Below are 27,688 nucleotides of genomic sequence, written 5' to 3'. Positions count from 1 at the left end.
GCCATGCTCTTTGCAGCACTTCAGATTGGCAGAAAGAGAGCTCTTGGGTTAGTAACATAGTTTAGTGGACAAAGGCATCTGCCACCAAGTATGACAACCCAAGTTCAATCTCCAGAGCCATATATATCTTTTAGCTCCTACCACAAATACTTAAAAATTGTTATGTATTTCCTTGAAAAAAATAAAAATTTACAAAGGTTTTACTATTTAAAGAGTCTTTAAATAGTATATTAAATATATTATGTCTTTACAGAGTATAAAGGTATAATAGTAAAATATCAAATAGTAACAGGTACATTATACCTTTAAATATAATACCTAGTTAGTATAAATTTTAAAACATTGAACTCATTGTATAATATTTTAGTTTAATTCAATTATTGTATTCATATTAACAAAGTGTGTCATTATGACATGTTTGAAGCCTGGAAAGAAAATTAATTTCTACATCTTCACAGATGTTTTATAGATAATTATATTTTATAATTATATTTTAAAAGTATTCAATAAATTATTTTTATAGTGCTAAAAAGATAGAAGTTTATAATGTTTATAAACATTTTAGGACTTGATTATGAAAATTATTTCATGTTTTTATCTTTGCAAAATGACTCTAATATATTGTCTTTGTCTATTAGTTTTCCAATCTTTGAAAATCCATATCCAATGGACATTCATGAGTCACCAGTTACATGCACAGCATATTTTGCCGATTGCCCTCCAGATTTGATTCTAGTACTCTATTCTATAGGAGTCAAGCATAAAAAACAAGGATACAGTAACAAGGTAAAATTTTCCTGTATTTGTATGTGTGGTCATGCTTTTTCTTGTCATTTTATTTCCTGACTTTCCATACAAGATGACTTGAATGAAACTTTTGAGAAGTTGTAAGATGGCATTGTCAAAGATGTAACCAGTAAAATTCAATTTCCTTACTGTGGCATAGTTCTAAGCCTAGAAAGTATAAATTTCCCATACACTAAGTATGTAATTACATACTAAGATCTATTTATCAGTCATGCTTATTTTGTACTACATATATAAAGTAACATAGCCCTCGCATGTGCCCTTTAATTCTTTTATATGATCATGTTTTAAGAAATTCAAGAATCAGTTCTTCCTAATTTATCATTTGAAAGATGTAATTATTAAAACATTTGTTGCTAACATAATGACATTTTTCTTTGCAATGTTTAATATATAAGTATTTATAATTATCATAAACTGTCTTATATGTCTTCTGTTATTGGCCCAGGATAACAGAAATTTACAATTCAAAGAAGCGCTACTTACATACCATTCTGGGTTAGATGGTACCACAGTAGCTTGTTGGTAATACATATTGCATGGCATATGTCACAACACTGTATTTATCCATGTAAAAATACTTCTTTTATTGGTTTGTATAAGTGGTAATATTAGATAAAATCTATTTTTAAAGGAGTTTTTATCCTGCATTTACAGATTTATTTGTTTAATAAAAGAATTGAAGATAACTATACACTTGATCTTTGGCTGTTTTGTAATGATTCAGTATGAAGTTTTTTTTTTATTATTTTGTAACATTTAGTTCTAAAATTCTAAGCATTTAAACTGAAAAAATAAAATCCACCTGTTCTCCTTGATAATCTATTTAGGAATGGCCAGTCAGTGGAGGAGCTTGGAATCTTGGAGCACAAACTTATCCAGAAATTATCATTACTGGGTAAGTAAGAAGTTTTCTAAGTTGGAAATTATAACAAATTATGTTATAAATTTAATAACAATAAAAATATTTGTTAAGCCTTGATATTTTTATGAAATTATACTCTATGCAGATGAATCATTTAAGTAAAAGTAAGAAGTAAGAATCTAAGAAATAGCTTTAATTCATAGTTCTTAACTTTAATGAAAGATACAATCAAATTGCTGGAAAAAGAATTACAACAAAAGAATTCAATTTAGATTATATTAGCAGAAGAAAGTCATAGGGAAATTATGAGAGAGATTCACAAGAAATGCTTTATTTGGAAGTCATGGGATAATAACTTCAGAAAAGTCCTGAACAAAACCTCATGATTACTACAAACTTCAGGAATCATGCTTTATATCCCTTTGCTATGGTTGAAGGTAAGATGTCCTCCACAGGCTCAAGTGTTGCCTTCTTGATGCCTGCCAGGTAGTGCTATCTGTGGAGAAGCACTGTCCAGCAATAGTGAGCAGCAGCCACTGTTCCCTATCCCTTTATCACTGTCAGTTATGTGAGGTAGGAGAAAAGAATGCTGGAAAAACATCCACATCAAGATATATTTGGTCAAACTTTGCCACAGTAAACACCAAGAAAAAGTGTTGAGAGACATAAAAGAGAACAGGCCTCCCACACATAAAACTAAACTAATATAATGAATGATAGGTTGTACATCAGAAAACCTTTAAGACAGCCAGGATTGTCAACCAGGGCTAGGCACACAGCCACCATGATGGGAAGCAGCATGTCTGAATGCATGGCTGATGGCATGTGCCAGCCCTGCCAGGCCCAGCTTGTCCTTACAGAGCAAGTCATCAACAGCAATGGGGTGCTCTACCATGAGCAATGTTTTGTGTGTGCTCTTGTATGAGTTTGAGGGCCAGAAGTACTTCGAACATGACTTCTAAATGCTGTTTCTCCATGCTGTGGATTCTGCGGTGAGTTTGTCACTGGACACGAGACCAAAGCCATGAGGTTGGTGAACTGGCATTCAGGCTGTTTTCATTGTGAGCTGTGTTTTATGGAGCCAGCTGACCTGAGCTTTGTGAGGAATGCAGGGACACCTCTGCCAGCCTAGACACAATTCATCTGTCAGCAGTATCCCCTGGCCATTGATGAGCAGCCTCTAAGATTCAAGAACAATGTGTACCGCCTAGACCACTTCAGCCACTCTCGCTGGGGGAAGGCGCTGACCCCTGAGCCCAAGCACTGAAGCATGACACCACTCTACTGCCTGCCTTGCCACAACAATATGGGTGTCCCTATAGAGGGCTGTGGAGTAGAGGCACTGGTCAAACAGTGGCATGTGGAGCACTCTGTGCCAACTGTGAAAAGCCATTCCTGTAGCACCAGCAACTGCAAGAAGGGCCCGGCCTGCTGTGAGACCTACTATAATCAGATCTTTGGGGGATGGATAGCTGCTACAACAGCAGTCATGGGAGTGAGGGTGATGGAACAAGTTTTTGTGGAGTTCTATATGAGGCCTGTGTGTAAGAAGTGCTATGAAAGGTTCCCCCTGGAGTGGAAGAAGAGGCCGAAGAAGCTGTCTGATCTGCCTTCCCAAAAGGCCCAGCCAAGTCTGTGGACATCAACTCAGTCTGAGTGTCCTTGGCCTCTATTTACCTGCCTGCAGAACCTGCCCAAATTCCTGATGGTCACCTCCCACTTCTGCTCCATCCCAACCTCCTTCCTTTGGTATGTCACCCACCCTTTCTGTGCCCAGTCTGCCCTGGGCTACATAGTACTCTTCTCCTGTGTCATTTCATCTTAGGCCCACATCTCCAGGAACAGAAACAAATTGAGGTGGGGTAGAGGGTAGTTGAAGGGTATTCATGTTGTTACGGATATAAACAGGGAGTTTTCAATTGAAGAAATTAGAATAGCTAAGAAATAACTGGGGAAAATGTTCATCTTCCTTAGCAATTAGGGAAATACAAAAACAAAACAAAACAAAAAACCTTTGAGATTTTGTCTTACTCCAGTCAAAATGGCTAAGAACAACAAAACAACTGACAAGTTCTGGTGAGGTTGTAGAGAAAGAGGAACCCTTATTCACTGTTGGTACAAATGCAAATGTGTATAGCCACTCTAGAATCAGCATGGATAATCCTGAGAAAACTAAAAATAAATCTACTCTATGACCCAGCTGTGCCGTTCCTTGGCATATGCCCAAAGGATACACAAAGGATACAACATCGACATTGTACTCTACAGATACTTGTTCAGCAATGCTCAGAGTTTCCCTCTTCACAACAGCAAGGAGAGGGGAAAGAGCTTTACACAGTGGGCAGAGGTAGCTTTAGGAGTGTTTTAAAACTAGATCAGAGCATCCATGTGAATGATATATAAGTTAACTACAATATCAAACCTTACCGACAGTGCATAGTGCATAAAATTATATTTTAATAAATCTGTTGAAGTAAATTATTTATGACTTCCATCCATTATAACTGCTCAACATACAAATGGGGATCAACATCTAAACTATGTTGCATTCACACACACACACACACACACACACACGCACACACACATGTGCGCGCGCACGTACATATACATTCTAATATAGCTTCACTATATTTTTAGAATGAGACCTAAACTATAGGTAGTTTGAGTCTTGTAACCTTTAGATTTTCAAAATTATTTTGACTGTTGTAGTTCCCTTACATACAAATTTTATAATCAGTTTATTTTTACAATTTTTAAAAAATATCCCACTGAGCATTACACTCAATCTATGTTGTTTGTGAGAACCACTATAAATGTTATGATCATCTGAAACATACTATTGCTGTTCTCTTATGAATATGTCTTCTTTCAAGCATTTTATATTTTCAGTATACTGCTCTCACATAAATTATAATAGTTTATATCTAAGTGTTTTGTAGTTTCTTACTATTGTAAATGATAATTTATACTTTGATTTTCCAAGGGTTTTTTTTTTTCCATTTACAAAGAAACAGTATTGATTTTTGTATGCTGGCCTTCCTTTAAGTATGACTTTGATTGAGTTGTTGAGATTTTGGTGCATATCAATTATAGGCTCTAAAAATAGAAGCAACTCTATTTCTTCTTTTTCAACTTGTTGGTTTATAATTTGTTTTTCTTTAGTGCAATGTTTAATATCTCCACCACAACAGTGGATAAGTGGGGAAAGTAAATATTTTTGCATTGTTGCTGATCTAAGGAGAAAAACATTTGTTCTATTACAATCATGTATGCTAGGCAGTTTTGCAGCTGGCTCTTAGCTGTCCCTCACCAAATTCAAGGCATTTCTCTTCTCATTAGTCATGTTTCTTCCTGAATGGGTAATGAATTTTTGTCTACTGCCTTTCTGCTAAATGGATTTTCTTATTTTGGATAATTAAATTTTCATTCTGGATAATTAGAATTTGCCAACTGATTTTTATTAAAATATTTACTTGGTTTTGCATTCCTGATAAATTCTTCTTGACTATAAGGAATTTCTCTTTCTGTATCTTTTACTTACTCATATTTTCTTGACTGTGTTTAGTAGACTATAGTTGAATCTTCTTTTCCTGCAATATTTTTTCTGGGTTTGGTTTCAGGTAATTCTGACTTTCCCAAATGTATTAGGAAGTACTGTGGCCTCTTTGTTTTGTAGACAAGTTTGTATAGAATTGGTATAAATTATTAATAAATCATGACAGTTTTAGATCAGTTTAGCTATTTGCTTTTATATTTTGTTAAATATTTAAGTTATTTTTTATTAAATGTTAACAATTTTATTTTAAAATATTGTTCATTTTCCTGAGTCACTTCACTGTTCACTATGCTTCATATAATCTTACAGAAAGAAAATCTAAGGAATTTTCTTTTTCCCATCTTTAGAGTACAGTGTATTTTTAGTTGCCATTATTATTATTTTTTTTAACTCTGAGCTGAGGACTGAACCCAGGGCCTCGTGCTTGCTAGGCAAGCGCTCTACCACTGAGCTAAATCCCCAACCTCAGTGTATGTTTTAGAGCTTAGAAATTATTTGTTATACATCAATATTCATTACAATGGCATTTTATGAAAACACAATAGTAACTCAATGTTGTATGTATTTAGAGTGACTATTTCATTTGATATACTTTAATGATAATTTATTTTTATCTAGTCATGCTGATGGATCAATAAAATTTTGGGATGCTTCTGCAAGTAAGTTTTATGTTTATCCTCATTCAACAGAAAACATTTTGTCAATATTTATTCATGGCCATCTACCACTTTTTAATCTGAATAATTGCCATTTCAGAAATATTTTAGCATAATTGTAATTATAAGACTTTGTTACAAAATTCATATCCTGTATTTAGATCAGTTTAAAATATCTCTACCCTAATTGTATTCAATAATATTAAATAAACAAGGCTATGGCTACACTTTCAACAATCCTGTGTGAAAAAAGAATGTTGCTTCAGGAAAAGAACCAAGTTTTGGCAGATTAATTGTTTGAGGATTCCCTCTGTGTCCTACATGTCTGTTATTTGACAAGTGCTCTTATTCCTCTGTTCTCGCTTCCCTATTCCACTGTATAACATTTTGTGAGAAGCAAAAGAAATTATTTGACAGTAAAAGTTCTTTTTAACTTTTTGACAATTAGATAATTTATGGGATAACATATGTGGTCAGTGTGGAAGGGCCTGTTAACTTACCTCATTATACCCACTTATGTCCTTCACAAAGCATGTTCTTAAGAAAGCATGTATAAATACATGGCCAACTATGAAAAAATATAAATGTAGTGTAATCAAATACTATTTTAATAAGTCATGATAGAGATTTATTTGAGCCAGTAAGTTTCAAGAAAGATAATCTATGTATTTATGTATGTATTTATTTATTTATTTTTCAGATAGGGTATTTTTATAAAGCCTATTCAGAATTCTAAAAACCTCATACCTCAGCCAATTACATTCTAGGATTATAATTATTCACCATCAGCCCAGTTAGAAAGGCTATTTTAATGGATTAACAGCTAATCTGAATTTTGTTAGGTAGTTAAAAACTCCAGTAGTTCTCAACCTTATAATGCTGTGACCCTTTAATATAGTTCCTCATGTTGTGGTAATCCCCCCGAACCATAAAATTATTTCATTGCTACTTCATAACTGTAATTTTCTACTGTTATAAATTATAATATAAATATCTGATATGTAGGATATCTGATCTGCAACCCCTGAAAAAGAGTCACTCAACCCCCTACAGCTCACAGGTTGAGAACCACTGACTTAGACAGTCAAGAATAGGAAGAGAAGAATAAGTTAGCAATTACTTTTAGTTTCTGAGAAAGTGTAACCATGAGGCTTGAAAATAAGAAAGAGAAGAAAACCGACTAATATGACACAAAGATGTTATTTAACCTGCAATTCTATTTCAGCTTTTACCCGCTGTCTCAATGATGTCCTTTACAACAGTAACAACAAAAAAGCATCATTTTTTCCCATCTAGTTATGTTTTGAGATCTTTAAAGTCTAGAGCAAGCCCAAGTATTTCATGTCACTGACAATTTTTAAAAGTCCAGGCCAATTATTTTGTAAAATTGTCTTGAATTAAGCTAAATACTGTTTCTTGTTAAATTCAAGCTGTACCCTTCCATTAGAAGCTGCTGGCTTTGGAAACTCTCTTGAAGACCATCCATAGAGCAAGAATCTTTTGTTTTATATGGGGAATTGTGTTTTTATTATGTTCTAAAGTAGAAATAACTTCCCCTGAATAAATATTATTGAAAACAATTCATAAACCCAGAGTTTTATCAACATATACCTGACTGCTTCTTTACAAGAAACACCCAGATGAAGTATTTCCTAAAACAATTAAAGAATATATATCTAAAAAACAAAACAAAACAAAACAAACCACTATCTAGACTATTGTATCTACCTCTATCAAGCAATTAAAGGGATTGTTGTGAAAAAAAAAATGGCAGCATCCCACCCAGGAAAATTTATGTTATGATTTCCATTATAAGCTTTCATAATTCCAATGCTCCTAAACCTTTTTTCTGCTTATAGTTTTCTCTTGATACTACTGACAATGAGGGCATGGCACTGAGGGTTTCTTATGTAAATGGAATTTGCCTTACTTGGGTTTTGCTTTTGTGGTTCAACAAATGTACCAAAGAAAACTTGAACATTGTCTAAGAGTTCAAATCAAATTAGGAAGTAACTGCATCTTAATATTTTATAGTGACTCTGCAGATGTTGTACAAGTTAAAAACATCTAAAGTATTTGAAAAGCAGAAGGTAGGAGATGGCAAACAAACATGTGAAATTGTGGAGGAAGACCCATTCGCTGTTCAGATGATTTACTGGTGTCCAGAGAGCAGGATATTTTGTGTATCAGGAGTCTCTGCATATGTCATAATTTATAAATTCAGCAGACATGAAATCACAACAGAAATAGTGGTAAGTTACTTTAATTTTCCTATTTATAGTTAAAAAAACAATTAAGTAATTGAACTATTACTTGGTATTATTTTTAAGTTCTCAAAAGACAGTATATAATCCATATATAATATATTCTATAGTATTTTAAATTATTGTTAATATATTAAAAAGTAGTTTGTTTTCAAATTAACAGTTCTCTAACAAAACTTCTATGTCAGAATGAGCTTGCTATTTTAAATTAATCTCACTACAAATTAAACATTATATTGTTCTCTTCTATTTTGCATCTACCTAAGTCAGTTCCTCCTAAATATTGTCAATATTATACTATCAGCATTATTTTTATTAATAAAGAAAATTTTCTTATCATTATAGTATATAACACAGTTAAAGTAGGTATTATATAGTACATCCCTAAAGATATATATGCATTTATGCATTTAATTAGCTAGTGCAGAGTTTTGCTTTCTGCATAAGTATCAAATTAGTGTAAGCTTTGTCCTTTTTAAAAAAATTAACTGCTTTATGGTTTCTTGTTAACTAGCTATCATAAATGATTATTTCTCAACTATATTAAGGTTATTAATATTTTTATGTAGTAAAAATTTTATATGGTAAAAATAATTATAACATTACCTTACCAAAATTTTAATTTTTAAATTCATTAAACAAAATTCTGATTATACAAAACAATGATGTTACTAAGGTATTGATAACATCTAACTTAATATACCTACAATTTTCTTATTCTGTCCTATGTAATTTACCCATTTTTTTAACCCAAATTAAGGATTATTTCATAGAGGACTTTTTTGTGTTTTTACCTCAACTAAAATTAATGTCATTCTTTTAGAGTATATCGAAAGCCTGGGCCTTAGGATCATAGGTGCCTAAGTTTCAACCCTAATTGTACCACTGATTGTGTGTGTGTGTGTGTGTGTGTGTGTGTGTGCACGTGTGCACACCTGCGTGTGCAAGTGCACAATTAGTAGGCAATAATAGAATCTGGCTACAATTTATTCTCATACATATATAATTTCTTGTGTTAAAAAATGGAAAGTGGAACATAAAAGCAAAGTGGAAATACTCAAGCTAATTCCATCAGGTTTTTATAATGATGTTATAGCAACATCAGCACTGTGTATTAGTAAGTACTCAATAACTAATAACCAGATTGTCACTGCCAAAAAGGCTTCTAGTAGTTTAGAGATAACTATTATAATAAGTTTGGTAATATTGCTGTGTTCATGCCATATGAATAGTATTTTAATCCATTTTTAAATATCAAAATGTACTTGTTACAATGTAAATTAAATATTTTTATAAATGTATACACATATGTTTTAATTTCTTTCTTTGGAATAACTGTCAATTTCTCCTTTTATTTTAATCATCCACCAAATTATAATTTATCATAAGAAAATGTTCTAGTTAGTGTTTCAAATACTGTGATAAAACACCATGACCAAAAGGAACTTGGGGAGTAAATAGTTTGTTTCACTTATACTTCCAGGTGTTGTCAATCACCAGATAAGTCATGGCAAAAACTCAAGCAGTGTGAGAACTTAATCAGGGTGTGAACCTGGAGGCTAGAACTGATACAGACATGGTGGAGAAACACTGCTTACTTGCTTGCTCCCCAAGACTTACTCATCCCTCTTTCTTTTTTGGGGGGGAGCTGAGGATTGAACCCAGGGCCTTGCGCTAGGCAAGTGTAATACCACTGAGCTAAATCCCCAAACACTCATCTTTCTTTCTTATACAACTTATCTTTCTTTCTTACACAACTCAGAACCACCTGCCCAGAGTTGGTTCCATCTACAGTGGGCTGGCCCTCCCATGTCAATCACTAAGAAAATACCCCACAGGCTTGCCTACATGCCAATCTGTTGGGAGACATTTTTTTTTTCAATGGAGGCTCCCTTTTCCAAAATGACTTTAGCTTGTGTCAAGTTTACAAAACAAGTTTGAGGATGTGGTTCATCCCAATAAATTTACCTGGAGATCAGAGAACAAAACGGCCACTATATAAAAAAACATAGAGGTTAGGCAGTAGTAGCACACCCCTTTATCCTAGCATTCTGGAGGCAGAGATCTATGTGGATGTCTGTGAGTTCAAGGCCACACTGGAAACAGAGCCAGGCATGGTGGCACACACCTTTAATCCCAGTCCTTGATATCTCATGTCTTGCTTGGAAAAGACACATGCCTTTAATCCCAGGAAGTGAGGGCAGGAAGCAGAAAGGTATATAAGGCATGAGGACCAGAAACTAGAGGCTTTTTAAGCTTTTAGGCTTTTGAGCAACAGTTCAGCCAAGATTAATTCGGATGAAGACTCAGAGGCATTCAGTTTGGGGAAACAGTATTGGCTGAGAAGTTGGCAGAATGAGGTTGGCTGTGGCTTGTTCTGCTTCTTTGATCTTTCAGCGTTCATCCCAATACCTGGCTCCTGAGTGTTTTTATTAATAAGACCTTTAAGATTCATGCTACATGAGAAAGCATAGGTATATTCATTATATAAGAATTTGTTTTCACTAATAGGCATCTTTCTTATAGGTCTGAGGAATTAAAGATTATGTTTCTTTGGTCATTGTCATTGAATAGTCCATATAATTCACTACTTAATTCAACTTTAAATAATTCTCAAATTGAGTATAAGCTATTGAATTTGCTGATCTAAAAATTAAGAATAATTTCTAAAAACCTCAGATACATTAATGTGGTTACCATTATTATTATAACTTAGACTAAATTAAAACCTGACTTTTTTAGTCATTAGAGGTACGACTTCAGTGTGATGTTGAAGACATTATTACCCCCGAGCCAGAAACAAGTCCTCCATTTCCAGATCTCTCCTCTCAACTCCCCTCTTCAAGAAGTCTCTCCGGAAGCACCAATACTGTGTCTAGTGAAGGAGTGACGAAGGACAGCATCCCGTGCCTCAGGTAAGAACTACGGCCAATCATGTTCCTATGTTAATTATGGAATGCTTGCACACTCTAACAGTGAGTTTTATTCTCCCTCATCGTTAAAGGAGTTACAAGAGCATCATTTTTTTCTTTGGATAGGTCCAAAAAAAGCACACAGTGTTTTTATACTTAATTTGCCTATTTATATTTTTTCCCAGAAAGATTTTAAAGAAAACATGACTTTGATAAAATGGGAAATTTAACAAGTCAAATTAATTTAAATTTAACCCTGACCTGTTTTTCTAATTAGTAATTGTTGTTAAATGTTTTACTCAGTATATCTAAGTTTAAAAACATAATGAAAAAAGTTTAGTTTGTAAAGTGCATAGCAAAATTTATCTTGCTTTTATGCTTTTCATGACAGGCTTTATAGATTATTAATTTTATGTTGTCTAATAAATGTTTCTACTGTTAGCTGCTTGGAGAATTCAGCCTAAGCAAGGGTTTTCTCTAAGCCACATATGACTATATATATATTTTTTTTTTCTATTACTTAAGAACTCTAGAAAGCTTGTTTCCTACTTTCGTTCTTTTTTCTTTTTCTTTTACTTTCTTTTTTTTGGGGGGGGGAGCTGAGGATCGAACCCAGGGCCTCCGCTTGCTAGGCAAGCACTCTACAACTGAGCTAAATCCCTAACCCCATTTCCTACTTTCTTATGCAAATATGTATGGAAAATTTAGAGATAAAATTTCAACAACAAAAGCTATACAATTAGCAGTAATCCATAACTTTCTTCAAAAAGAAACTTTTTTTCAAAAAGGAAATATAATTGGAGAAAGAAATCTATAAGCAAATAAAAAATCATTAAATTTTAGCAAGAGAAAAGCTTTTCATAAGTTTATAAATATGTATTTTTATGTTTACTTCTTTGTGTGCACATACCATTCTGTACATGTGAATGTCAGAGGACAACCTGTAGGAATCTGTTCTCTCCTTCCACCTTGTAGGTCCTGGGGATGAAGGTCAGGTCTTTCAGGCTTGATGGCAAGCACCTTTACCTGCTGAGCTACCTTGCCAGTCCATTTCTCTCTTTAATTTTCCTTTATACCACTTTACTGCATTTAACTGAATTCATGAACATTTAAAATAGCACAGTAGAGCTATTTGTTTGTTTCCTAAGAAGACCTACCACTAGAGCACAAATCTTCTAGGTACCTACACATCTATAAAATGTAGAAGAAATGAAGATGGGGTGGTGGAGATAAACCAGTGAAATAAAGGTCTGGTTATGAAAAAGAAGTTGGCATTGACAATTATTGACACATAATAGGGTTGACTTGAGAAACACTGAAGTAAATCTCATCTGCATTCTTGCCCCCAATGTTATATATTTTTGAAGCATAATTCTATGTAAATTCTTAATATGCATAAACATGCTAAAACTGTATGTGATAGAATTAAATTTTCTCTTCTTTCTAGTGTTAAAACACGGCCAGTGCGAATGCCACCAGGTTATCAAGCAGATCTTGTTATTCAGTTGGTGTGGGTAGATGGTGAGCCTCCTCAGCAGATTACCAGCCTTTCTATAAGCTCAGCATATGGAATGTAAGTAATGATTCTTTCTGTTTAGTATTATAGAATTTTAAACAGTTTATAAATGTTGCTTTTAAAATATTAAGACTAAAGAATTAGAATAATTCCTTGGTTCAATTCTTATTAGATTGACCATACTATGATACATTAATAATTAAAGTTATGCTATGATTATTTTATTTTTTTTCCTTGATTTCATATTAGTGGTAATGCTCTGACTTCAGATTTCTCTTTTTGGGCTGATTCAGATTTTCGGCCCTCCTTCCCCCTTTGTTTCACTTGGGGTAGCTTCTTTTGACCTGTCTTTAGAGTTCACTTCTACTTTGTCTAACTGATAGTAGATCTACCTGCAGAGTTTGATTCCATTACACTCGCAAATAGAGGAAGTTTTAGGTTTCTGACGAAAACTGACTCTTTTTATCCTGCTCGGGGATTCCTGGTCTCAGTTGTAATGTACTTGAACAGTGGAATCCATAATCCCTATTACTTGATAGGGTAAGAATGTGTATTGTTTTCTACCCTGGTTACCTTGAAGATGGGTGAGTTCAAGCAGTTTCAAGATGCCCTTCTTAAAAGATTGGCCTTTGAAGGCAGGGGAGAGAGGGATCAGAATTAAAGGCTGTGGAGAGATGCCCCTCAATTCAGGAACTGAAGAGTACTAGAGTAAATCATTAGAGAAAACACATTCTGTGTATAGGAGCTCCACTGAGGAGCGCATGAGAATGGCAGCTTGGATGCTTGCCTTACAGAACTTCAGTTGCAAAAACCCACCTCAACGCATCATCAAAGTGAACTCCACCAAGTATTGAAGAAATAAATATTATAATTATTATATAGAATCTCTCTGAGATTTATGAAAGATGAAATCATGCTTGTCTCATTTTATGAGGTAACATAAATTTAAGGACTTGAAAATGTTATTACAAGAATGGAAAAATTATAACTATGACTTATATCAACATGAATTAAAATTATATTCAAAATATAAATAAATATATCAAGAAAAATGGTAAAATTATTTATAACCAAAGTTCATTTGCATCGGGAATGTAAACTGTTTTATCATTTTAAATGAATCAGGGCAATTTATCAAATTAACAGAATAAAGTAGAAAAAGCATATGATTATATCAGGGATGCAAAAACAAAAAGCATGTGAGAAGCTGCCCATGCTCCAGCAGATAGAGCTGTACCATTCATATACTGGAAGTTCTGAGTAGACTCAAGGTTAGAACAACATGACCACTTGAAGTTGTGAAGAAATGGTGGGAAGTGAATGGAGAAGAAATGGACAGACAGTATGAGGGATAGACTTGATCAGAACACATTGTATACATGTACAAAATTCTCAAACACTAAAACACACACACAATAACATTCAATACCCACTGGTGAGGTTAAAAGAAGCTACTAGTTAAACTATGAAGATGATTTCCTTTCTCTAATACATTGCAACAAGCACTGCACTTTTTGGTGAAATGATAGACATTTTACCTCTGAGATTAAAAATATAAAAGACAAGTATCTTAGTTTATTTGGACTGCTGTAATAAACCACCTTAGACTGGTTAATTTATACAAAACAGAAGTATATTTGTTATTCAGATCTGGAGCCTGGGAAGTCCAAGATGAGGGCATCAACAGATTCAATGTCTGACAAGGGCTCACTGTTTCAGAAATGGCATCTGACTGCTTCCTCATGTAGAAGATACAGAGAGCAAGCTTTCTCTCCTTGTAAGGGACCTTATCTCATCTGTGAGACAAAAGTCCTCAAGACCTAAGACTCCACATCTCAATACCATCCATTGCCTTTGGGTTTATGTTAAACATACTTTATAACACACATTATATTTTTTAATTGTCATGTGCTGTTCAAGCTTTCTGAGAAGCTGGCTCTGAAAAAAGGGTTGATCTGCTCCATCATTTCAAGCCTAAGCATGTTTTTCCCAAAATGTTCTCCAAGGCCTCTTGTCTAGGGACAGGCTGGCCCAATAGCCTTGTGACATGGTGGGGAAAAAAAGCAACCAACAGAGCTTAATGAAAACACTGTGTCCTTGAGAACAGCTAGGAAGAAAAACCATTTTCAACAGAGGCTTCTGCTAATTATCACATACTATGAAAATGTCTTCAGTGGGAGTTAGAAGCCAGAAGCTTATACAGAAAGAGGAAGTGCAATCTGGAACTCCAGCTGACTGCCTCAACTTCCCCAGTTGATGTCTATCAGATAAGCCCTAAACTTTATATTCTCTTTGTTTGTTCTCTCAAGCTGGCTACTCCAAAATGTTCTCTTCTCAGAGTTATAACCTGAATTGATGATGTTTCCCTATCTGTTTTATGCCTATTTGTTCTTCCACTTCTGCTTTCTATAAACTTAATAAATTCACTAATTCACAACTGAAGATATTTCTATTGTAAGTCCTTTTGTAGACCACATAGAATACATGATTTGGGGGAGCTACAGAAATTTCGACCATAGTTTTCTGTTCCAGAGTCCCCAAAGTTCATGTATTTATCAGTTGCAAAATAACATTTATTCAACATTAACAGTTCCAAAAGTCTTGTCTATAAGATTTCAGCCTGCAGTTTCATCTAGATGTCATCTGAATAAGAAATGCATGAGTCTCAAAGTATGATTGATTGAGAGGTAAATTCGATTTCCACAAAAGTTTCATTCACCTATCTAAAGTTATGATTCATGTGTCAAGCTCTTCTCTAGCTACAATCCTATCCAATTATGTACTTCTAAAACAAAATGGCAATCATTTTGTTCCATCATTCCATGAGTCATAAATATGGTAAAGTGGATAGTGGTAGATTCACTAGTAGGAAGATTACAACTCCAGTAGTCATTGCCCTCATAGGTGTTTTCTTGCTCTTCTTTGTCAGTTTTTGGGCTAGGGCCCAAAGCCCTTAGGGGGACATCCCTAGAACTGTTGATGAAAAGAGCAAGCCCACTGTTTTTGTATTTGTGTGCCATGGGAGCTGACATGAGTTGGGTATCATCAAATTTTGTGACCTGAGTACTCCTGAGGGGCAGCTACTGTGTGTGGCCCATAATGTGCCTGAGGCTACTGAAGTCATACATAGAATTGTTACAAACCACTATTAAAGAATATGAGTAGGAGAAGCACACTAGACACCAAGAATCCTTAGTCTTTGAATGTCCCTCTTGGTATGCAGTCCCATGTTCTACACATTCACACACCAGGACTGTGATGATCATGTAGGCCCATTTATCTCAAAAACACCTTTAAATAATTCTTCCATTGTCTTCTTGGATAGCACATGGCTTCTACTTACTTTGTGATTAGAATTTTTAATGCGATTTTTCACATTTTACTTAAAGAGAAAAATATTTCTTTTTAGAACCATCATTAACTTGAATATCTTAAAAATGTGTTTCACAATGCTTTAGAATCTATCATCCATATTCTTTATTTCCAGATTAAAAGGGTTTTTTCCTTTTTTATTTATTATATTTGTGTTTTAATTTTACACATCAGCCATGGGTTCCCCTGTCCTCCCCCCAGCCGCACCTTCCCCCCATCCCCTCCTCTCCATTCCCATCTCCTCCAGGGCCAAGACTCCCCTGAGGATTCATTTAAACCTGGTGGATTCAGTACAGGCAGGTCCAGTCCCCTCCTTCCAGGCTGAGCAAAGTGTCCCTATGTAAGCCCAAGGTTCCAAACAGCCAACTCATGCACTAAGAACAAGTCCAGGTCCCACTGCCTGGGTGCCTCCAAAACAGTTCAAGCTATTCAATTGTCTCACTTATCCAGAGGGCCTGCTCCAGCTGGGGGCTCCACAGCCTTTGGTTCATAATTCATGTGCTTCCATTTTGTTTTTACTTTTTAATTAATATACAACAATCATACATGTATATGGAAATAGTAATATTTCATTAGCAATATGAAATGTATAGTAGTCAAATCAAAATGTAAGCACTTCTATCTCATTAATCTTATTTTTCAACTTTTTCTTTTATTATTACTTTGAGGCTCCATCTAGAAAAATATCATTGCCTGTACTAATGTTTCCTTTATATTCCACTAGTTTCAGACTTTCAGGTCTCCCACTTGGGTTTTTCATTTGTTTTGAAGTGGTTTTTATATAGGCTGAAATATAGCAGTTATTTCAATATTTTATGTGAATATCCTCAGCACTATTTATTGAAAAGGCCATCTTTTCTTCAATATAGATTGTTGGTGCCTTTGTTGAGTATAAGTTGGCTATCTACCCTGAACACATGTACATTGATTTCTGGGATTGCTCTTTTGTTGGATGACATGTCTATTTTATGTCAGACTTATTTTGACCACCATGATTCTGTAGAACTAAGATTCAGTACATTACTTGTTTCCATTATGCTTGCTTTAGCTATTTGGAGTCTTTATGCTTCCATATAAACTTTATGAATTTTTTTCTAATCTTGTGAAAAATGTCATTGTTTTTTGTTAGGGATTATATTGAACCTTTAAAAAAACAGATTTATTTTATTGTATGTGTATGATTGTTTTGCCTATACATGTGTACTTGGTACTTGTGGAGGCCATACAAAAGTATCAGAAACCCTGAAATCGGTGTTGCAGAAGGTGCTAGGAATTGAACCTGTGTCCTCTTGAAGAGCAGCCAGTGCTCTTGGCTGCCAAACCATCTCTTGAGCTCCTATATTGAAATATTACTGCAACTAATACAAATATTTTAATAATGTTAGTTCTTCCATTCTAAGAACCTAGCAGGTCCTTCTACTTCTCTACTTTTGTGTATTTTTCTCAGTCTCTATATGTCTCTGTCTCTTTCTGTGTGTGAATGTATGTACATGCCCAAATGTGCGAGAACACACAAGTACATGGATACCAAGGATTAACATGTCTTCTTCAGTGACTCTTTACTTATTTGCTATGGCAGTCTTTCACAGATCCCAGAGCTAGGCAGTTTAGCAAATCTAGTTAGCCCCCCCTTGTCCTGGGGATCCATTGTCGCTATCTCCAGAGCTCTCATATACACCCATTTGGCTTTCACGTGGGTGCTGGGATTTGAGCTGCAGTTCTCCTGCCTGCAGAGTGTTCTCTCTGGTCCAGAGAATGATCCATGATAGCTGTGCTTTGTTTTGAATGAGTGAGTTTATTCAATATGTAGCAAGTACAAATAAAAGAAAAAACAGCAAGTACAGCTAGATATGGATAGCAAACATCACATCAGTTCACAACATCCAGCAAAGGCCACAAGAATAGCCTGATTTGAGAGAGCAAACAAAAGTAGTATCATCAAATCAAGGACTTACAAATGTAGATGTAACCGTCTTTTTAAATAAGAAACACAGAGCCAGTTACAGAGTTAATAGCCTTGAGGTCAGAGCAATAGCTGAGAGCTGAAAACCTTACCCTTCACTGCTTCTGATGTCCTTCCTCTCTGCAAGAGACCTACTTCTGTGTGTCTTTTCTTTTTATAGACTTTCTATTCTGCTTTCTCATTGGTTGTAAACCCAGCCACATGACCTCCTTGTCTGTCTGTACAGACCTCCAGGTCTTCTATGGTTGGTGTTGAGATTAAAGGTGTGTGTCGCCATGCTGGCTGAATCCTTGAACACATAGAGATCCACCTAGCTCTGCCTCCCAAGTGCTGGGATTAAAGGCGTGCACCACCCAGCTTCTGCTCTGGCTTGCTCTGACCCCAAGGCAACTTTATTAACATACAAATAAAATCACATTTCAGTACAAAAAAATATCACTATATACATACATAGCAGAAATCAGCCGGGGAAAGCTGAAGCAGTCAGTTCTGGAAGTTCAGAGCGAGTCTTCTTTCCCTGACCATCCTCTGGCTCTCCATTCCTGCTGCAAGCATTGCTATACTGTGAGATAGACAATAGTAACCTCTGTTGGAAATGGTTCCTTTCTAATTATTCTCAAGAGCACAATGGTTTTTGTTCTTGGACTGTTTGCTTCTCTTTCCCCTTTACAGAGCCAGGAAGGAAGCCTTATGCAGGATAGGGCTTTACAGAATGCTTGACGTAAGCATATTTGAGTCTGAGACATGGAGGGCCTCTATACTACCAGAGTCTGAGTTCAACAAACTTAAACAACATGTTACCAATTTACCAATATAATTGACATTATACAGGAAAAGCACTATATCCACTGAGCCATATCTCCATACCCCTTTTTACAAATTTATAGTGAAAGTTCTGTGGTTTTCATTGCAGAAGCCATTAACTTCCTTTATTGTTTCATCTAAGATTTTTTAAGATAGCTATTATGAACTGGATTGCTTTCATGATTATTTTCTCAAAATTCATTCTTTGTGTACAAGATAAATAATGACTTATTTCTTTTAACTTTGTATCCTTGAAATTAATTGAATTTAGCATGAGTTAATTCTGTTTCTATTAGGCATGGATATTGCTTCCCTGGTCTTTTCTAGAAACAATCACATTACTCTTAAAGATGTGCCTCACTAACTTGTAAGTGATTGTAGTTACTAATAGTCTGTTTTTGGTTTTTTGTTTTTTTTTAAAGAATTTGACAAGGGCTATTGTTAAATCACAGATTCTGAAGGTTAAGAGATTTTCACTTTGCAAGCTAGTAAATTAGTCTGCCATGATTATAGGAATTTTTGAAGAAAGAACAGAAAGAGAAGAATAACAGTTTTCTGTTTCAGAAATAAGGTTTTTATTGACAACCTAAATAGCAACATCCTTTTAGCTCTATCCTTCAGTTATCTTTCCATTATTATAAGGAATACTCCAAGATAATCAACTTATGGAAGAAAACTCACACTTTTGTAAGTTTCAGTCAATTATTAGCTGGCTCTGTTTCTTTTGGGCCTGTGTCAAGGTGCACATATTTGTGGAAAGCATGTGGTAAAGCAAAGATTCTTACCTCCTGGTGGCCAGGAAGTGAAAATAAGGAAGAACAAGGGCTTGTCCCTTCTCTTTCCTTCAAGATCATACAAACAACCTACAGTTCCCATTAGGCCCTACCTCTTAAGGTTTTCTCTAGCACTCAGTAGTGCAAGCTTAGGATCCAAGTCTTTACTATGTGAACCTTTCAGGGACTTTTTTTGTTGTTTTATTTGTTTTGTTTGTTTGTTTGTTTTCAGGGGCTTTTCTGATCCAAGATAGAGCAATCTACCCTGGACCAGAAAAACTCATATCTAGCTTATGATGAAAAATGTATTCAGTCCATCTCCAAGAAATCCCCAGAGTTTAACCATTTCATCATTTCTCAAAATACCCAATCCAAAGTCTCCTCTAAAAATCTCAATTGCAAACATGCATAAGTGATTTTTAAAAAAGACAAGTCACATACTTCCAAGAAACAATGGGACAGGATAAACATCCCCAGTTTAAAGGGTGGAATAAGAACATAGGAAAGGAAGGATTGGGTCAAAGCAAGACTTTACCCAATGAAGAAAACATTAACTTCTATAGCTCTGTATTCAACACCAAGGATCCTCAGGAGAGCTTTGGATATGCCACCTCTTTGATTTAGCAATCTCAGATAGCCAAGTATAATGGCTTTGTGTAGTAGGAATCTTAAAAGGTACTTGTTAATGAAATCAAACCTGAGGCCAGATATTGGAGTGAATGCTGGAAGATCAGAGACACAGAACAAGCCACAGCTATCTCACCTTGCTAGTTCCTCATGTGATCCTGTTTCCTCAGGCTGGAAGCTTCTGAGTCCTCCTCCACATGAATATCAGCTGAACTGTGTTGCTCCAAAGCCTGAACGCTAAACCAACCAAATGCTTAACTAACTACATGCTTTTTCTTTATTAGTTCCTGGTCCTCACGCCTTATACACCTTTCTCTTTCTGCCCCCACTCCCTGGGATTAAAGGTTGGGTTTCTGGGATTAAAGGCATGGGTCACCATGCTTAGCTGTTTCTAAAGTGGCCTTGAACTCAGAGATCTGGCTAGCTCTGCCTCCCAAGTGCTGCGATTAAAGGCATGCACCACCACCGCCCAACTTCTGTTATGGCTTACTCTTCCCATTTTTGGCTTTGTTCTGGTGGCTATCTGTTCTCTGACCCCAGGTATGTTTATTTTGGGGAACACACAATATTTCAGGGAACACAGTGCCCACCACAGCTTTGCTTGTCACTTAGAGCTTTTTATAGAAGACTTCCTTGGCATCTTTATTTTTTGTTGGGTCTCATAGACGCTTCAGCTTTACCTTCATGCATTCCTGCATCACCCTATTAGGAGATCATTACAGGGACTCTAAATAGGCCTTACATTTGGCTTTCTGGGCTTTCCTCTTGACATCTTGGTAGAAGCCTCAAGGACTTTATAACTATACTCTGCATGTCTTCACTACTAGCACTGTTGGTCAACAAGATTTGCCATCATTGAGCTTTCTTTGGACCTACTTTAACTATGCCTGCAACAGTCTCTAGATGTCTTGCCAGCTAAGTTTTTCCAATGGCCTTAAGTTAAATGGTTATCTTTCTTTTCTGAAAAGATTCTGCCATGTAAGAATCTTTGAAATTAATTTGTACTTCTAATTTATACTTCTACACCTTGGAAGCTATGCCAGATAGGGTCTTAACCAATGCCCAAGATGCTCCAACTTATCTTGGTAGCAAGCACTTGGCCTTTTAAAAAAATATTTATTTTTATTTTATGTGTAACAGTGTGTTACATCTGTGCATCACATGTACACAGTCCAGCAGAAGTCAGAAGAGGGTGTTGGGTACTATAGAACTGGAGTACCTGACAGATATTAGCCACCTTAGAATTGAACTTAGTTCTCTGGAAGAGCAACAAGTGCTCTTAACCATTAAGTGATCTTCTCAGCCCCCATTTGGTTTATTTTATAGACACCAATCTCTTGAGCAAGTAAATCTAAACAAACTGCATTTCTATCAAAATTGTAAGTCTTCTGAATCTGTCTGATTTTTTGTGCTTTGTTCCAAATTCTTACTTTAAAATTGGCTAAAATCATTGTCACTGCCTTCTTGTTTTTCTGCCTTTAAATATTCTGTAATATAAACTTTTACCTTTAAATCCATCACTGTTAGCATCAGTTTTCCACAAAGTCTCAAATGAATCATAAATGGACATGGAGATAATACATCCAAAGCACTTGCCACATCATGACAGGAATATCCTCTCATCTATGTCTCAACAGAGTTCTCATTCCATCTGGAACCTCATCAGTATCTTTTTGTTGTACTTTGGTTTTTGGTTTGTATTGGTATTCTGGACTCTAATTTTCTTTACTCTTGATAACTTCACTCGTGTATAATAAAATATGACCATATTTACTCCTTCATTTTCCTCCTCAAATACTGTATTCTCCCCAACATGTTCCCCCTCCCAAATTCATGCCTTTTATTATGTTTTGTTATCATCATTATTATTTTGATAAGCCACTAAATTCAATTAATGCTGTTTATATGTGCAGAATATGGGGCCACTCACTACCATTCTAGACATTTAGCTCTCGTGAGAATGAATTGTACATTTAGCTTTGCTTATAGCACTCTAGGCTTTTCCTCATACTTTTATGGATTTTCATATAAGCAGTTCTAGAGGTTTCTCCTTCTCATGTTGGATGTTGTAAAGTCAAATATCACTGATCTGTACCAACACTGTGTTTGTCAGCTTTTCACTATTGGAATGCCTGAGAAAATCTGCTCTAAAACATGGAAAGTGCACTGATGTCATGCTTACAGAGAATTTGTTCCACAGTCATTTGGTCATTTGCAGTCCATAATCACCCCTCATTCCCTGGTACTTCAAAATCACTGCTGACTTGTTAACTACCACTAAGTTTTGCATTTTAATAATTTTTCATAATTAGAAAATTGGCATTTGTTTTCTTTGTCTTAAAATAATGCCCCTGAAATTCATCTATGTTATGTGTGTGTGCTACCTAACATAATATTTGTTTATATCTATAACTTGATGCTCTTTGCTGCTGAAGAGTACTCTAGTATATGGATTTATAAGAAGTTTAATCTGTTCATCACTTAGTAGGAATTTGGGTTGTTTATAGTTTGGGTATATTATAATAAACTGGCTTTGAACATTATGTTCAAGATTTTATATAATGTTTGCTTTAATTTCTAGGGTAACTGGGAAGAGAATTAACAAGTTATGTAATCTTTATAAGACATTGTTCCTGAAGCATCTGTAGAATTTGTTATTTTTGTCAGCAATGCCTGAGTGTTCACTTTTTCTGAATTATTGTCAACACGTGATATTGTCAGTCTTATTTTGTTCACTTTCTTTGTAGGTTTATTGATTTCCAAATAGGATTTTAGGTTGTATAACCTCAGAGCCTACAATTTTCAGTGTCTTTCCAAGTGTTTATGTGACATCCACCTGACAAAATGTCTGTGCGAATTTCTTTTCCTTTTTAAGAGTTTGACTGTCACATTATCAGGTGTTTTCTGTGTATTCTGTATCTATATTAATATTACATATAATACTTTGAAAATATTTCCCAGTGTGTGTGGTTCTTCCTTTTACTTTATAAAAGTTATTTTCGGTAGGGCAATGTTGTTTAATTTTAGTAACATGAAAGTTATTAATTTTTTATTTTACAATTTTATATTTCTTGTGTTCTAGTAACACATTTTGCATCACTCAAGATTACTAAGATTTTTCTCCTACAAGCCATTTTGAGCTAGTTTATTTGTACTATACAAAGAAAGAAGTTTGATTTTTCTGGCTTTGAGATATGAAATGTCAGTTTTAAGTATACAACATGACTATATATATTCGTTATAATTTACACACACACACACACATGGGGTGGGAGGAGAGAGAGAGAGAGAGAGAGAGAGAGAGAGAGAGAGAGAGGATCTTCCAATTGTCAGACTTCTGATTTCTCAAATTTATGATGGTGTGAAAATGATATTTATTCAACAGAAGTAATATTTTAAATAGAGTTTTGATCTTTTCCTAAACTAACAACATGTAATACTTCTCCAAAGGTTGGTCCATAGTGGAAAGCTGTTCCCCATCAGTAACACTATTATGACAGTAAATAACTGATACTTCTTGTGTACTGTGTATCTAAATGCTGGTTAAGTGTACATCTCTTCTTTTACCATGACCTTGAATTCATGGCAAGCACCATTCTAATTTTGTATGCATTTCACATTTTTTAGATTACATATATAAGTTAGATCATATAGTGTTAGTCTTTCTGTGTCTTGCTTATTTTACATGCTATCATATCTTCCAGATTCATCTGTGTTACTACAAATCTCAGAATTGCCTTCGTTTTTTGAGGCAAATTAATATTCTATTGTATGTATACATAATTTCTCCATGCATTCATCTTTCAGCAGACACTTAAGACAATGAGTACAGGAATGTGGTTTATTCACTTTAGACACATACTGAGAAATGAGATCACTGGGTCATATAACAGTTCTATTTTTAATTATTTTAAAGAGCCCCCATATCATTTTACATACTAGTTGTATGGGTTTACATTTCCACCAGCAATAAAAAGGGCTTCTGTTCCTACTGATGAATTTCTCTTCCTGATGATAGCAATCTTGTCAGGTGTTAGGTGATTTCTCATCATGGTATTGATCTGTAGTTCCTGAGCATATTCTTATTTAACTAATTTCCAGGGTTTTTTTCTCCTTGAAAAACATCTATTCTGGTCATTTGTCAAATTAAAAATAATTTCTTTGCCCATTTATAAGGAGTTTTTTCACTATGGATTTGTATGAGTGGCTTCTATGTTTATTTTAAATATTTAATTAGATACATATTTTTAAACATTCTAATTCTGTCAGTTGCCTTTTTCTTCTTGTTACTGATCTCTTTTGCTGTGCAAAAGCTTCTGAGTTTGATGAATCCTTATTATTTGTGCTTTTGTTGTCTGTGATTTTATTGTCATATGAAAAAAGTCATTGCTAAGAACAGTGTTAAGGAGATTTTTCCTTATGTTATCAGGTATGTACCTTATGGTTTTAGGACTTACATTTCAGCCTTTAACTCATTTCAAATTAACTCTTGTGAATAGCATAAAATAAAGCTGTCAGTTCATGCTTTTGAGTATGAGCCCAGTTTTTAGTACTTGTCATTCCCCATCTTGTATTCTTATTCCCTGTGCCAAGGATTAGTTGACTATGTTTATGAACTTATCTCTGTGTTCTCGATTCTATATCATTGTTCTGTGTATCTATTTTATCACAGTACCATAATATTTAAGTAACTATAGCTTTGCAATATTTTTGAAACTCGGTCTTGTGGTGTGTGTACCTTTGTTCTTCTTTAACAAGCATGGTTTGACTAATTCAAGTCTTTAATGGTTCCATACAAATTTTAAGTAGAAAATTTATATTTAAGTAGAATTTACTTATTTTTGTGGCTAAATAAAATGCCACTGATATTTAAAAATATCATGATTTCTCTGTGTTTTTCTATCAGTGGACACTAGGGTTGTTTTTATTCCTGACTGTTGTGAACAGTGATAGAGTGAGTCCTGAAATGCACATTTTTCCAAGATGGCTGATTTTGTTTACTTAATATACAAACCTAGATGTGAGGTCACCAGATCATATAGTTCTGTTTTAATTTTTTGAAACTTACATGTTTATGGAAGCTACTCCTGTTCTCTTTTAATTGTTTCCATAGAATTGTGTTTCAACCCATGACTTTTAACCATTTTTAAAAATTAAAATAAATTTAGAATTAAAATGAGTCTTTTGTATACTGCATATATAGTCAGGTCTTGATACATTGTTTTAATCCATTCAGCTACTCTCTTCCTTTTGATTAGAGAATTTAAGCCATCTAAGGCTAAAATAATTGTTGATAGATAAGGGTTTATTAGTGCAGTTTTCTTCATTGTTTTCTAGAGTCTATATTCCTTTTTCTCTTTGTAGTCATGCTTTGTGCTGTGAATTTCTGTAGTGGTAATTCTTTGATTCTTTTTTATCTTTAGTGTACTACTATGTTTTTGTTTGGTGGCTATCCCAAAGCTTATTTGATCTACTCTAACATGATGACATCTCAGCTGCAATTTCTCCAAAACTCTACACTTTTACCTGTCATGTCCTCTATAGATTCATTCTTGTTCATTTTTATGTGTACATTAACAAAAATTTTACCTATAAGTAGTTAAAAAACTTACCATTTTACATTTAATCTTATAATTGAATTGATTTATATGCTGTTATTTCATCATCACACTATTATTATTTCAATATAAATTTCTCTTTACCAACTAACATTATACTTCATTGGTAACATTTATATACTATCATGATATTATTTATCATCTATCCATTTAAGCTTTAAGAATTCCTCTTAAGGCTGTTATTTCAGCTGGTTAGGAGGCCTGTTACCCCAGGTACTGAGAAAGCTGAGGTAGAAGTATCATAAATTGAAGGCCTATCTGGACCACATATCAAGTTGAAGCTGCCCTGGTCAAGACACTCTCTAAATCAAAGTTTTGTGGAGGGCTACGTGCCTAACATGTAGATGGCCCTGAGTACAATCTACGGTAGTGTGGAGATGAGTGTTTCAACATTTCTGATAAGATATATGTAAGGATGTTCAACTCCATCTACTTTCATTTGCCTGGAATGGCGTTTATTAATTCTAGAGCACTTAGAGAGATATGGTATTTGGGGCTGGCAAAGTTTCATTGTTATTGAATTTTTTTTTTTTTTTTTTTTTTACTAAAGACTTGAATAAATCACCTCACTCTGGCTCTGCATGCTTCCTGATGAGATAACTGCTTACAGTAATGTGTGTGTTTCCTTGTACATGACAATTAACTTCTTCCACTTTCAAAAGTATCTCTTTCCATTTGACTTTTGGCATTTAAATTAGAATTGCCTCAGAAAAGTCATCCTTGGATTAATTCTCTTTGGGACTTTGAGTTTCATGAATCTATTTTTTTTTTCAAGTTTCAATTTAACTTTATTATTATATTGAGACAGTAGTTAATTTCAAACAATTACAGACAGCAAATTCAAACTAAAAAGGAATGTGTGAGTTAAAGGTATAGTCAAACATATTACATGCATGCATGAAATTCTCAAACAAAAAAAAAGTGGTTGAAAAAATAATATCAAAAACTTATTGTTTTAACAGGACATAAATTTTTACATAGCATGTTTTAGAAAAATATCAGAAAAACCGCACAGAAGGTCACAATGTTCATCATCTTCAGTGAAGCCCCTTGCTTTATATTGAGACCCACCCGCCATTTTTCTTCAGTTACATGTTTGCTCATGACTTGGCCTAAGACATCTCAAAATTACCAAACGTCTCAAAAATGTTTCCTAATGCCAGTAAGAATGAAGTTATGTGCTTACATATCAATCACTTTGCCAAATATGCCATCTTCCCAGACCTCAATCCTTTAAAAGTAAGGGGGAAAGAATGATAACGAAATAAGAAAGCATATGAGACTTTTAAAAACCATCAAAAGAACCAATAGTTATATTATAGAAGTATAATATAATATCCAAAGAAGGGCAGAAGTAGATCACCTGCTTAAAAAATAATGGTTGAAACCCTGCCAAGTTTTGGGAGAGACATGAACATCTAGATTCATGAAACTCATGGTGACAGATATGGATCTATTTGCAGCCTTCTACACATTGACATCCAGTTATGCCAGCACCATTTGTTGAAGATGCTTTCTTTTTTCCATTGTACATTTTTGGCTTCTTTGTCAAAAATTATATGTTCATAGGTGTGCGGGTTAATGTCAGGGTCTTCAATTCGATTCCATTGGTCCACATGTTGGTTTTTATGCTAGTACCAAGCTGTTTTTATTACAGTAGCTCTATAGTAGAGCTTGAGGTCAGGGATTGTGATGCCTCCAGAGGTTGTTTTATTGTACAGGATTCTTTTGGCTATCCTGGGTTTTTTGTTTTTCCATATGAAGTTGAGTATTGTTCTTTCCAGATTTGTGAAGAATTGTGTTGGTAATTTGATGGGAATTGTGTTGAATCTGTAGATTGCTTTTGGTAAGATCGCCATTTTTACTATGTTAATCCTGCCTATCCATGAGCATGGGAGATCTTTCCATTTTCTGACATCTTCAATTTATTTTTTCAGGGACTTAAAGTTGTT

At 34.7% G+C, this 27,688-nt stretch overlaps 1 protein-coding gene and 1 pseudogene across 10 annotated transcripts in view; both read left to right on the top strand.

Moving 5' to 3' along the window:
• The window catches only part of Stxbp5l (syntaxin binding protein 5 like), a 250,942-nt gene that overhangs the window by 141,961 nt on the left and 81,293 nt on the right, over positions 1 to 27,688 (top strand). For all 10 annotated transcript variants that reach the window (XM_036203312.1, XM_036203309.1, XM_036203307.1 and 7 more), the window contains exons 13-18: positions 639 to 786; positions 1,638 to 1,705; positions 5,850 to 5,890; positions 7,922 to 8,139; positions 10,894 to 11,066; positions 12,511 to 12,636. In XM_036203312.1, the coding sequence (XP_036059205.1) occupies positions 639 to 786; positions 1,638 to 1,705; positions 5,850 to 5,890; positions 7,922 to 8,139; positions 10,894 to 11,066; positions 12,511 to 12,636 (774 nt within the window). The remainder of the gene's footprint in view (positions 1 to 638; positions 787 to 1,637; positions 1,706 to 5,849; positions 5,891 to 7,921; positions 8,140 to 10,893; positions 11,067 to 12,510; positions 12,637 to 27,688) is intronic.
• LOC118594204 lies at positions 2,426 to 3,497 on the top strand (annotated as a pseudogene).

Source organism: Onychomys torridus, chromosome 12 (genome assembly GCF_903995425.1).
Source record: "Onychomys torridus chromosome 12, mOncTor1.1, whole genome shotgun sequence".
Classification (NCBI taxonomy): Eukaryota; Metazoa; Chordata; class Mammalia; order Rodentia; family Cricetidae; genus Onychomys; species Onychomys torridus.
Note: the sequence above shows the minus strand (reverse complement) of the source record. Positions and strands in the feature narration are given on the sequence as shown.